This window comes from Antechinus flavipes, chromosome 3 (assembly GCF_016432865.1).
Source record: "Antechinus flavipes isolate AdamAnt ecotype Samford, QLD, Australia chromosome 3, AdamAnt_v2, whole genome shotgun sequence".
Taxonomy (NCBI): Eukaryota; Metazoa; Chordata; class Mammalia; order Dasyuromorphia; family Dasyuridae; genus Antechinus; species Antechinus flavipes.
The window spans coordinates 40,707,362-40,720,307 of NC_067400.1; the positions used below are offsets into that span (position 1 = coordinate 40,707,362).

General features: G+C 40.6%; 1 protein-coding gene and 1 long non-coding RNA gene across 4 annotated transcripts in view; both read right to left on the bottom strand.

The window, feature by feature from the left end:
• The window catches only part of MCCC1 (methylcrotonyl-CoA carboxylase subunit 1), a 46,053-nt gene that overhangs the window by 32,578 nt on the left and 529 nt on the right, over window positions 1–12,946 (bottom strand). Inside the window, exons 2-6 of one of the 2 annotated variants that reach the window (XM_051983245.1) lie at window positions 6,759–6,802; window positions 5,768–5,907; window positions 4,640–4,735; window positions 1,641–1,762; window positions 34–181 (exon numbers count right to left, since the gene is read on the bottom strand). In XM_051983245.1, the coding sequence (XP_051839205.1) occupies window positions 34–181; window positions 1,641–1,762; window positions 4,640–4,735; window positions 5,768–5,907; window positions 6,759–6,802 (550 nt within the window). Of the gene's footprint in view, window positions 1–33; window positions 182–1,640; window positions 1,763–4,639; window positions 4,747–5,767; window positions 5,908–6,758; window positions 6,803–12,946 lie in introns of those variants that run through there. The other variant, XM_051983246.1, reaches the window with a different exon arrangement.
• On the bottom strand, window positions 7,876–11,434 carry LOC127552920 (uncharacterized). 2 transcript variants are annotated; one of them, XR_007951618.1, is made up of 2 exons: window positions 8,867–11,434; window positions 7,876–8,730 (listed from the first exon to the last, which is right to left on the bottom strand). It is a non-coding gene; the product is annotated as an uncharacterized LOC127552920 (long non-coding RNA). The 2 variants fall into 2 exon arrangements; XR_007951619.1 differs by having other exon boundaries at window positions 7,876–8,789.

Consider the following 12,946-nt stretch of genomic DNA (forward strand, 5'->3'; position numbering starts at 1 on the left):
CCCAGGGAAACCCACAAAGGGGTTCTCTCTTACTTTTCCACCTCCGCCGCGAACCGCCTTAATCATGATGGGGTAGCCAATTCTTCTTGCATGTTCCTTCAGGCGTTGGTCTGACTGATCTTCCCCATGATAACCTTCAACAATTGGAACCCCAGCAGCAGACATGATTGCCTTGGAGGTGCTGTAAGGGGGAATAAAAGGGGTTGAGAGGCCACCCTGAGTTCCTTAGTACAATCGATTATTTTAATAAACCACAGACTGTTCTTTTTTTCTTCACTTAATAGTATTTTAGTTTTTCCAATTATATGTAAAGATGGTTTTCAATATTCAGTTTTGTAAGATTTTGAGTTCTAAATTTTTCCTCCTTTCTCTTCCCTCCTATCGCCAAGGTAGCAAATGGTTTGATATAGGTTACACATAAACAATCATGTTAAACACATTTCTACATTAGTCATGTTGTGAAAGAAAAGTCAGAACAAAAGAGAAAAACCACAAGAAAGAAAAAAAAACAAAGTGGAAAAAATGGTATACAGTTCTCTCTTTAGATACGGATGGCATTTTCCATCATGAGTTTTTTGGAGTTGTCTTAGATCATTGTATTTCTGAGAACAATTAAGTCTATCATAGTTGATTTTTTTTCACAGTGTTGCTATTATTATGTACAATGTTTTCCTAGTTCAATTAGCATCAGTTCACATAAGTCCAAGTTTTTCTGAAATCAACTTGATTATCATTTTTATAACACAATTGTATCCCCTTACATTTACATACCATTACATTTATTCTCCATTACCATTATACCATATATCTCCAATATACCATTACATTACATTCTCCAAGAGAGAGACATCCTTTCAATTTCCAACTCATTGCCATCACAAAAAGCGCTGCTATAAATATTTTTGTACATGCTGTTCCTTTTCCCTTTTTTATAATCTCTTTGGGATACAGACAGTGTTGGTATTGCTGGATCAAAGGGTATGCACAATTTTATAGCCCCTTTTGCGCTTAGTTTTAAATTGCTTTCCAGAATGGCTAGATCAGTTCACAACTCCACCAAAAATGCATTAGTATTCCAGTTTTCCCATATCTTCTCTAACATTTGTCATATAATGAAACATTATAAGGAAATTCATACTCTATGGGTCATCAAATATTAGAAAGTTCCACATTGACTGAATGTTAGTACAGATGGACAACTACAAATGTCTAACTTCCCCAAGTCCATTTCCTAAGTAACATTTTAGAGCAAAAATGATGTTTTTATTAGGAGAAATAAGTACTCACAAATTAGGCCTGAACATTCCTGTGACTCTATGAAAATTCCCCAAACACATGCCAAATAAAAAGTTATCTTGCATATGCATAAAACATGTAAGACATCCTTCCCCTTTCAGCAGTAAGACATAGTTCAAAAGACGTAAGGGTCAGTGAATTCCTCATTATAAAATGCGCCGCAGGCGCTCCAGAGATCTTATTGACTTGGTAGATTTTGGTAGGGTTTGCTGAGGCACTTCAGAGGAGGGACTGAATCTAAATCTTTCTGACTCTGAGCCTGGCCCTCCATCTCCTATGATATGTAACACCTCTTATTCCTCTTAGCACAAACAAGGACATCGGGAAGAAAAATAAAGACGTACCTCTTAATTCCCATATCTCTGATGGCAGATGAAGGGGGCCCTATGAAAATGATTCCCTCTTGCTTACACAACTCTGCAAACTCAGTGTTTTCTGAGAGGAAACCATACCCTGGATGAATAGCCTAAAAAGGAAGAACAAAAAGTAACACCATAGGGAGCCTTACCAGAGTGGAAATAATGGACAGTGGTGTCCGGTTTCAGCCTTATCAGGGCACTTACATCTCAGAGGGATCAAAGCTTTAAATGAAAAGGACAAAGGTTCCAGGCTGAAATTTCAGGCTCTGATAAAGGTGTGTGAGGAGGGGCAGGAGCATACAACTTTACCAGCATTCATGAAATCACATCTCCTGAGCTGTTTTTCTACCTAAGTGTAAAGATTGACTGAGATTGACATGTAGCCCTCAAACTCTCTCTCTCCCTTCCTTCTTCACTCTGGCTAGCAATAGTCACTTGTCTATGGCAGATTATTGATCTTCTGGCCCCATGACTCCTTTCTCAAGGAGTTCAGTCCTTGGGAGACAGTCTTCCCCCTTCATCCAAACAAACTGCTGATGTGCCCTAAGGTCTGAAGCTCAAGTATTATTTTATACTGGATGTCCCAATAGTGTGCTTTACAGCTATGAAGCCATTCCCTCAGCCACCTAATTGGCTGCCTTAAGCTTACTAAGGTTTAAGCTGCACTAAGACTAGAGACATCATATATATCTATCACATGTATTTATATACATACATGATACCATCATACCATAGGGTAATGTCATTTTGGTCCTCCTTGAGAAGAGACACTAACCAATACAGATGCATATAGGAAAAGGAGCAATAATACTACTGACTTTTTAAGATTATAGTTAGGATAAAATGAAATAATATTTGTAAAGCACTTTGCAAACTTGGTAGAACTATAAAATGCTTGCTGTGATTATTATCTTCCTTACTTTTACTATATTTCTTACTATTATCTTCCCTCATTAACTTCATTGGTTAGATCATTAACTTGTTAGAGTAGGACTGTCTTGTTTTTTTTTTCTGTTTGTATCTACAAGGCTTAGTACAATGCCTATCATACAATAAGATTTTCATGAATGCTCATTCATTCATTTTTTCATTTCTGGAGACTTCAAAATATATGCTGATGTCCCCTTACACATACTGAATTTCCAATTCTTCAGCCTCACCATTCCCTATATTCTGTATTTTTAATAAACCTTAGTCAAACATTAGAGACAATCCATCACCATTACTCTCTGTTGACAAAGAATTCTGAAATTTTTCTTTCAGACCAAAATCTCTTTCACTTCCATCTTTCCCTTGGTCTCACTTCTCCCAAACATCTTCATCCTTAAAATGAATTCCAGTCACTGCCCCCCCCTCTGCTTTCTCATTTATCATCCTTGCTCTGCCCTTACTTCTCTTTTTCATAAGGACCTGACTCTTGAAGGCCAGCTCACCTTTATGTGGTCCTCCCATCATCATGAATCTCTTTCTAAACCTTAATTCTGAATTGTTCAACCCAAATGCCTTCTCTGCTCCCACTCTGGGGCCACGGAATATCATTGAAAGAAATCATGAAACTGGCATATGCACTCATGAGAAATGTATATTAATAATCTCAGCTGGGTCCCCACTGCTTCCAGGCAATCCTTTTCTTCTTCTTATGCAGACATTTTGACATATTCCCCATAACTTCAATTCCAAACTTTCTCTTCTCTTCTCAAGCCAACATACCCTTGCTTTTCTTCTTTTTCTTTTTTTTCCAGCAAAAACAGAAGACCTCCACTGTGAGCTGTGTCTTTCTTCAATCCCATACACAAGCCCCTTGAATACCATCCTCTATTCTTGCTTTGCTTGAGTCTTGGACAAATACATGGTCCTTTCCTGAGGAAGGCCAATTCTTCTTCTCCAACAGTTTTCCAAGGCAATTGCCCACCTATAATCTGTTATCTTTCTCTGTCAGTCAAGATCTCAAAACAAACCAACCCACCAACAACACTCTTCCCTAGATCCTCTCATTTCCTCACTCCCCTTTCTTACATTTCTTCACCTTCTCAAAGCCAAATTCCTAGAAAAAAAAGTCATCTTCCTTCACTGTTCTACTTTTCCTCTCCTACTTATTTCTAAACACCTTCTAATCTGGTACCTGACCTCATCACTAAACTGAAACAGCTGAGTCTGGTGTCAATGGGAAACTCCCTCCAGTCATCTCATCCTGGTAATGATTCTGGGATAAGGAGACCTGCTAACATCCTGTGGTGGTTCAGGTTAAAGCCTGAAGTTATGAATTTGGGAATCAGGAATGGAAAGAAAAGGATAAGTATGCTTGAAAGACATTTCAGAGGGAGGCCACCTGGTTTTAATGCCTTATGGGCTTTGAGGGAGCAATCAAATATAATTCAGAGGATTTGAGATTGTATGAGTAGGGGGAAGTGATGCCATTGACTGAGATTAGGGAGGGGAATTTAAGTCCTGGAGAAGATGAAAGAGCATAGGAAAATATTACGAGGGACACAGTTCATCTCAGATGACTAAAGGGTATCAAGTGAAAATAGCTAGTGGATAGCAAGAGATCCAAGACTAAATCTACATGCAGAGAGAAAGAACTAGGAACAGAGTTCTACAATGAGGAAGGAGAACCAGGAAAACACCACATGCACTGACTACAACAGTCTCAAATGGGAGCAACTCTGAACACTATTCTGAATATAATGACCAAGCTAGGCCCTAGAAAAGAAGAGAAAATGCATCTTTCTCCCTTCTACTGAGAAGTGAGAGGCTAGGGATATGGAACATTGCATACACTACCAGACTTGGCTGATATGTTGGTTAGTTTTGCTGAACTGCCTTTTTTCCTCTTTCTTTTCTATTCTCTGTTGATGGCTTGCTGAGTAAGGGAGGGAGGAGAGATATATTAGAAAAGAGAAGTGATTTAAAAAAGGTATAAATAAAAGAAAAAGTTCTGTAACAGATTCTTTTTTCATATGAACTACCTTTATGACCCTTACCTGTGATGCTGAAGCCTTGGCCACTTGAATGATTTTTTCCATGGAAAGATAACTCTGTTGTGAGGCAGCTGGACCAATGCAGTATGCTTCATCTGCCTGTTTCCACAAATGTCATACAATTATCAGATTGTAGGGTTTAGAGCTGAAAGATATTTTAGAAGAGCTAGTACAACTCTTTGATCATAGACAAGGAAACTGAGATTCTGCTCAAGCTCATAGGGACCCTTAGAAAGACCAGAGTTACCTCCAAAACTTGACCTCTAATCACTTTGCCAAGCTGCTTTTTATTGCCCAAAAATAAAAACTTTTTCCAAATGTCACTTACATGGTTGTTTAACACACATTTCTCCAACGTGCCCTTTAAATCAGAACTACTAGTCTATCATTATTACTGTGATATTCTAAAAGATGGGGAGTTTCCTTGGGATTTGGGGGCATAGAGCAACAGTGTGGCCAGGCAGAAGGCACCCGTTTTCTAGTGAGGAAGCCCTACAAACTCGTCCTCAGATGATGATGGACACAAACAGGACTCCTGCTCAAAGACGTGTGGCTTCTGCTCTCTTGGCCTGCAGGAACTGACCAGTGCTTCTGCTCAGCAAGGAGGCAACGGAGGACGGTATGTGTGAAGGAATTTGCAAAGCTCTTGTGCATGGTGTTTCCTCCAGTAATACAGAGGCTCCTAGAGAGCAAGCACTATTTCATTTTGTACCCCAGGGTCTAACACATTGGGTGCTTCACAGATACTTGCTGATTGATTCTACTTTCCTTGGCTTCAGGTTCCCTTTTGTACAACGAGGGGTTGTAAAGTGATCCTTTTCAGAATCTCCAAGCTGTAATCACTAATAAATCTATCCAGGTGATGTCAAACACATCATTTTGTCTCAAATCCTTTGTGGAAATCTAGTTCACAGGATTATCTCAAGGATCAAATCAAATGAGATAAGGGTGGTGAAAGCTGTAAAGCTCTAACTAAACACAAAGTATGATCAACATTATTGGAAAAAATCATTACTACAAACTTCCACTGGGCTGGGCTAATTTTAAGGAAAAACTAAGTACACTAACTCAGAAAGGGGCAAAAAGTCTGAAAGTGAAGATATCCAGCTTCTTCCAGGTCTGACCACATACCATCTCCACATGCATGGAGTTCCGGTCTGCCTCGCTGTAGACAGCCACTGACTGCACGCCCATTTTCCTAGCTGTTCGCATCACTCTGCAAGCAATTTCTCCTCTGTTTGCAATAAGGACCTTGGTAATATTGCTTCTTCCTGTTTAATACACAAATGAAACTGGGACCTGAAAGATGACTGACAAGTCATAGCATAAGTAATATGCTATCATGTTAATCAACCTAAAAATGGGTTTTAAACATTCCAAAGTCCAAAAAATTATGATCTTAGCCAATTTTGATGAGCTCATTTCTTACCACAATTAACCAGCATGAGCAGAAAAATGGAATTATTAAGAGTTCTTAAGCTTAAAAGTGGGAACTGAGGTTTATATACCCCAGTGGAAAGTGTTTTGTTTTCCCTTAGATTCTGTAAAACCAAGGGTTGAATTAACTCGCTCACTCAAAGATACACCCTGCATATATCTCTGGCATTAAAGATGGATGGTATCTTTGTACCAAGACATCAGTACTTGTAATAGAGTTCTAGTGAAAAAATTGCCAGCTGTCACCATACATTTGATGTTCTTTAACTATTTTGATGATTTATTAAAAAAAAAAAAAGAAGGTTCTATAAAATATATAATGTAGAAATTCAATGTTGTGACAAAGAATTTCTTAATAAACATTTTAAAGATGATAATAATTATTTTCCCTTATAATCCTGAAAGCTAGGGAGATACTATTTCAATCGATAGATCAAAATCAGTCACATAAATGTGTTCCATTAAAACCCATTTGTATTTAGATATTTAATATCAAAAGAACTTTGATGTAAGAGCTGGGAAATACAAAGAAAACATCATCATCATCATAATAAAAGTATCACAAAATCACTAAATTGCTTATGAAAGTTTTTTTTTTCTTTATGTAACACAGATTGAAAGAAAAAGTATGCTCTTTTAAAATATTTCCATTAAGAAATATTAAATTATTTTTAAAATTTAGTACCAGTTGATGAATATTTCATAGTTCTTTGTCTCCAAATCCATCTCCTGTAAAAGAAATCCAAATAGCATTATAATGAAAGAAGAAACAGAATGACTAAAGAAAAGCACGTCATTATTCAATGAGAAAGGTCATTTCAGTGTCACATTGACCCTTTTAGTGTTCCTCACCCCACAAATCCTCAAAGTTTGGCTGTGATTTCCATTAATCTTTAGCCACTAAAGATGCATAATGCTCTGGTGGAAAATATATGACATTAAAGATCAGGAAATCCAGGGCCTAGTCCCAGCTCTGCAAATAACTAATTGGGTAACTTCAGGGAAGCCTCATTTTGGGCTTTTGCAAAATTAAAAAAAAAAAAAAAAAACTAAACAAAGAAAGTTCCTTTCCACTTTAAGGTTTCTCACTACTATTCCATGAGACAGTTGTGGTGACTGACCACATATTGTCCTTTCAGGAAAATGAGGGGATTAGGCTAATGATCTCCAAGGTCCTTTTCATCCCAGGTAAAATCTTAGGAGGCTTGACTAAATTAAATCAGTTCAAGGGAAACACTGCTGTAGAGAGAGTGTCCTGGTCTGAGAGTCAGGAACATCTCGTTTCAAATCCTGCTGGCCTGGCCTGATCTCCTACTTAACTTGAGAAAACTGAGGCCCCCTGCTAGGAGCTCCTTCATTGCCCAACTCCCTTTGCTCCAGATCTAGGGGAGGGACAGTTCTTGTCTTGATCCCCTGGGGCCCTTCTCAAGCCAGTCTGATATCTCTTTCAGAAGCTCTTCTCATTCAGGAATGCTCATGTTCCCTTTCTCATCTTCAAGCTCTCTCTTACCATTGACAATGTCCTTGTCTACAAGTAGGCCCAAATATCTGACATAACTTTTAAAAAAGTCAAAAGGAATCATTAGTTCACCCCAAGATCATTCCCTCAAACTACCATTTAATACCTCTCTTCCCTTTCACTTCCTCTTTTAGAAAGAGCTGCCTACTCTCAGCGCCAGCCACTCACTTCTCACCTCCTTCCAGCTTCTGATGCAACCACTCTCTTCAAGGGTACCAACAATCAATTAATTGATAAATAGAATGTCTTTTTTTTTCTTTTTTTCTTTTTTTAGTTCTTATTGTCTTTCTCTATCCCCTGTTGACAAATCTCTCCTCTTAGACATGGTATTAGGCTCTAAAGATGACACTTTCTGGGTCCATCTACCCTGTCTGAACACTCCTCTGCATCCTTTGCTGGTTCATCATTCAGTGTCTACTCCTTAGCCAGCATATGGTTTTGGCTCTTCTCTCCATCAAGGTCAATCCTTCTTGTTTTCCCTTAGGAAGTTTAGAGGAGACGAAACTTCTTCTTTTCTCTTTGTCCCTTATGTCCTGATAGTCTCATCAATTCTCATGGGTTCAATTAAGTCTATGCAGGTGATTCCTAAATCTATACATTCAGCTTGAAATACTATATAAGTGCTAGCGATCATTCTCAGTCTAATTATTGTGGTTCTGATATGTGTAACCTTATATAAATACTAGTGACCATTCCTAGTCTAATTAAATCACTTAGTCTAACTATTGTTGTTCTGATATGTATGACCTTATATAAATACTAGTGATCATTCTTCGTCTAATGGTTGTCATTCTGAAATGTGTGATCTTATATAAATATTAGTGGCCATTCTTAGTCTAATTAAATCATTTAGTCTAACTATTGTCATTCTGATATGTATGACCTTATATAAATACTAGTGATCATTCTTAATCTAATGGTTGTCATTCTGAAATGTGTGATCTTATATAAATACTAGTGATCATTCTTAGTCTAATGGTTGTCATTCTGAAATGTGTGATCTTATATAAATACTAGTGGCCATTCTTAGTCTAATTAAATCATTTAGTCTAACTATTGTCATTTTGATAATGTATGACCTTATATAAATACTAGTGATCATTCTTAGTCTAATGGTTGTCATTCTGAAATGTGTGATCTTATATAAATATTAGTGATCATTCTTAGTCTAATGGTTGTCATTCTGAAATGTGTGATCTTATATAAATACTAGTGACCATTCTTAGTCTAATTAAATCATTTAGTCTAACTATTGTCATTCTGATATGTATGACCTTATATAAATACTAGTGATCATTCTTAGTCTAATGGTTGTCATTCTGAAATGTGTGATCTTATATAAATACTAGTGATCATTCTTAGTCTAATTAAATCATTTTTAGTCTAACTATTGTTCTTCTGATATTTGTGACCTTATATTAGTGCTAGCAATCGTTTTTAGTCTAATTATTGTTGTGCTAATATGCATGCCCTTGGATCAGTCACAGCATCCATCTTTCTGGGTTTGTAGTTTCTTATCTATACAATAAGGAGACTAAACTGGACCTCAAAGTTTCCAACCAGAGACTTGGGGCTTATTTGTGCCTCTACAAGTACAGAATTAGAAGCTAGAATCTGGACTCTAGTCCCAGCTTTGCCACTGATATCCTGGATGACCCCGGCCAAGTACCTTAAACTTTCACAACCTCAGTTACTTCACTTGTAAAATGAAAGCAATGGCCTAGATAATCCTCTGCATCTTTAAAGCTATATATAGTCCTATAAATACTGGATTCGTATCAAGGAGCTTTCTAGAGACAGGGCTTTAATAAGGGAAATAATAGGTGAGGAGCATTTTAGGAACCACACCAGTAGGCACTGGGCAGAGAGTTTTAGTGCAGAGGAGCCACTTCTGGACCTCCAATCAAACCAACCAATCGATAAGCATTTATGAAGGGCATGACTGGGAGCAAAGAGATGGAGACGAGAAAAACGGGCAACAGCACAGTCGCTGCCTTCAAGGAGCTTCCATTCTAACAAGAGAGACAGCATGGCATAAATAGGTACACAGAAGGTACAGAGGAGATGCGAGGGGGAGGGGCTGGCATCTGGAACCTCCACTGTGCCCACCTACTTCCCTTTCAGAGAGAGGGCTGGCTTCCTTTATGTGGAAGCGTGTATTATTGCTGAGGCCGAAGATCTGGGGCTCCATGTCAAGCTGCTTTAATCATATAAAAGCAAGTGCATTTGGAGACACTGTTGACTTTTGATTATATACTGCAAATAGTGCTGCCTGGCACAAATGTTCTCTCTCTGGCTCTGCCTTTGTCTCTCTGTTTGTCTCTGTCTCTGTTTTTCTCCTATGACTTTGTGTCTCTATTTCTCTCCTGTGACTGTCTCTCTGTTTCTCTCCTGTGACTGTCTCTCTGTGTCTCTGTTTCTCTGTCTCTGTCTGCTTGAGTCCTCACCCCAAGTTTGGTCCTGTCAGTGACACAAGACAATTCAGAACTGGGCGAGCCTCTGCCTCCTCCACCTTCTGGTTTTTGCTCACACTTCTTCCTTCCATCTTCTGGCCCCTAAACACTTGTGAGGTGCTAATCTGAAGAGGAGGAAAAGCGGCCTGATTTTGTGGGGACTAGGAAGAGAAAGGAAGGGCAGATGCAGAAGCCCTGGTGCTGAGTTGGAGCCGAGGCTCTGCCCCAAGACTTGGAGAAGCCGCGCTGCAGAGAACCAGACCTGAAGAATGAAGCCGCATCACCATAACGTGCATGTCCTTGCTGACCATTACAGACAAAAGCACCACTCACTGACTGCGAGGAACGCAATGCAATTTCCCTTTTCGAGTTTCATCCCTTCCTCCTACCCTTCGGGAAGCCAAGAACAGTTCCTCAACCCCAGAGGATGGGCACTTGGGTGGGCTAGTGGCAGAGTGCTGGTCCAGGAAAACCTAGCATCAAACCTGGCCTCAGACACTTTCCTGCTGTGTGACCCTGGGCAAGTCACTTAGTCCTGTTTGCCCCAGTTTCCTCCTCTGTAACCACTGCAGTACCTTGCCGAGAAAGAGTTGGATGTGACTGACCAACTAAACTACACTGAAGTATAATTCTGTGAGTCTTCCTTCTGTAATGGACACTGACACCTTCGCAGCCTAGTCTTAAATAGGGAAACTGAGGCAGCTGTGTTTGTATAGATCTGTCCATGGAAAATGTCTCCTAGAAGGAGATTTCTCTCCTGGAGTGAAGTCTGCAGAATCTTCTCAAAAGGGCCACTGTGAATTTTCTTTCTCTCAGATTGAGCTCAAAAGAACTACATCCCCTCCCCAAAACAAAATTACACCCCGCCACCCCCACAGCACTACATATACTACACACAGATAACCAGGTGTATCAAACCCCATGCATGCACATACCTAGTGCCTGGCACACAGCCAGTGCTTAACAAATGCTCATTAATTGAGCTACACCCAAAACAAATACATGCCTATTGGATGGTAGGCTTGAGGATGAGATGGGAGAAGAAAGAAGGAAGAAAAAAAGGAAGGAAGAATGAGACAGAAAAAGAAGAGAAAAAGATAGGAAGGAAGAAGGAGGGAGGGAGGGAAGGAGAGAAAGAAGGAAGGAAAGATAGAAAGGGGAAGGAAGAAGGGATGGAAGAAGGGAGTAAAAGAGAGAAAGAAAGAAGAGAAAAAGGAAGGAAGAAGAAGTAAGGGAGGGAGGGAAAGAAGGAAAGGAGAGAAGGAAGGAAGACAGAAAGAATAAAAAAGAAAGGAAGGAAGAAAGAAGAAGGGAAGGTGAGAAGGAAGAAAGGAAGGAAGACAGAAAGAAAGAAGAAAAAAGAAAGGAAGGAAGAAAGAAGGGAGAGAGGAAAGAAAAGAAATGAAGGAAGGAAGGGAAAGAGAATGGGAAGATGAGAAGAAAGGAAGGAAGAAGAAATAAAGGGAGAGAGGGAGGGAGGGGGCAGAGGGAGGGAAGAAAAAAAGGAAGAGAGAAAGAAAGAAGAAAAAAGAAAAAGGAAATAAGGAGAAAGGGAGGGAAAGAAGGAAGAAAGAAGAGAAAAAGAAAAAATGGAAAGAAGAAGGAAATCAAGGAAGGAAGGAAGAAGGGAGGCTGGAAGGTAGGAAAGAAGGATGAAAGAAGGAAATCCTTGACTTCATGGCACATATATTTACTTCTACATGTAAATACTGTTCCAGTACTGCCAATATGCGCCTGCCCGCACATGAGAAATACAAAATGTACATCAAGTTAAAATGTGGTAATTCTGTGGAGGGCGGATCTGGAAAGGAGGGAGCTAAATGACCAAAGAGCAAGGGGCTACGTTACAGGCAGTGGGGACCACTGGACAAAGGGAAGCCTGGACCACTGGGGAACAGCAAAGCTGGTTTGGACAGTAGCCTTCAGGAGGGAGAATAACTTGAGGAGGCAGGAGTGAAGTTAGCTGGACTTCCAAGGCCAGGCAGAGAAGTAACGGGGAGGCCCTCAAATAACTGGGAGTCGCAGCAGTTTCTGAAGCAGAAGAGTAGCAGCGTCAGGCTTGTTCTTCAGAAGAATGACTTTTTCCCATTCAGATCCAAAATGTACAGAGGCAGAGGAGATGATGCAAGAAGGAGGCTGCCATGACTGTCCAGGAGACACGTGGCTGGACCCAGTGGGGTTCAGACCACTCTGCCCGGGGGAAGGAGACTGACTGGTCAACAAGAGCTGGGGACAGACCTGGCTGCTCCAGCCCAAGCTCCTTCTTCCACCTCCAGCCTGGACTCTGGCTTGGGAACCAGCCTGGGACTGAGTCGGTGAGACCGCAGATGGCCGCCATTTCCCCAACCTCCTCTCCCCTTTCCAGCTCCCCTGGATCTGTTCTATCAGAACTTCGGGTCCTGGAGGGCTTGCTTGCATGTGTTCTCCCAAACTGATGCCTAATCAATGCTGAATAATTGTTACTTATCTGCCCTTATCTCTCTAGGCCGCATTAACTTGCGATCTGGTTATCATGGATTCGCTTAGATACCTGTGCTTCCCTTCACTTTAGAACACTCACTGGTGGTGGCGGAAGCCCGGACCGCAGAGACAGAGCCTGGAGACAGGCGGACTGGCCAGCTGTGCGTGATGGGGCCTGCGGCCGAGAGGAGGCAAACCCGAGGGAAGGGATGAAGGCAAAGGTAACAGAGCTGGCCGCTAAGCGGAGGGGGGGGGGCGGGAAGAATTTGGGGGGAGAGATCATGAGTTCAGTTTCTGACGTAGCGAGCTTAAGAGGTCTATGGGCATCCAATTCCAGATGGCCAAGGCAGGTGGAGCCGCAAGAGCAGAGGTCAGGGGAGGTTAGGGCGGGAGAGGTCGGTGTGAGCCTCAGCGGGCGAGGAAATCCTTGGGAACAGATGA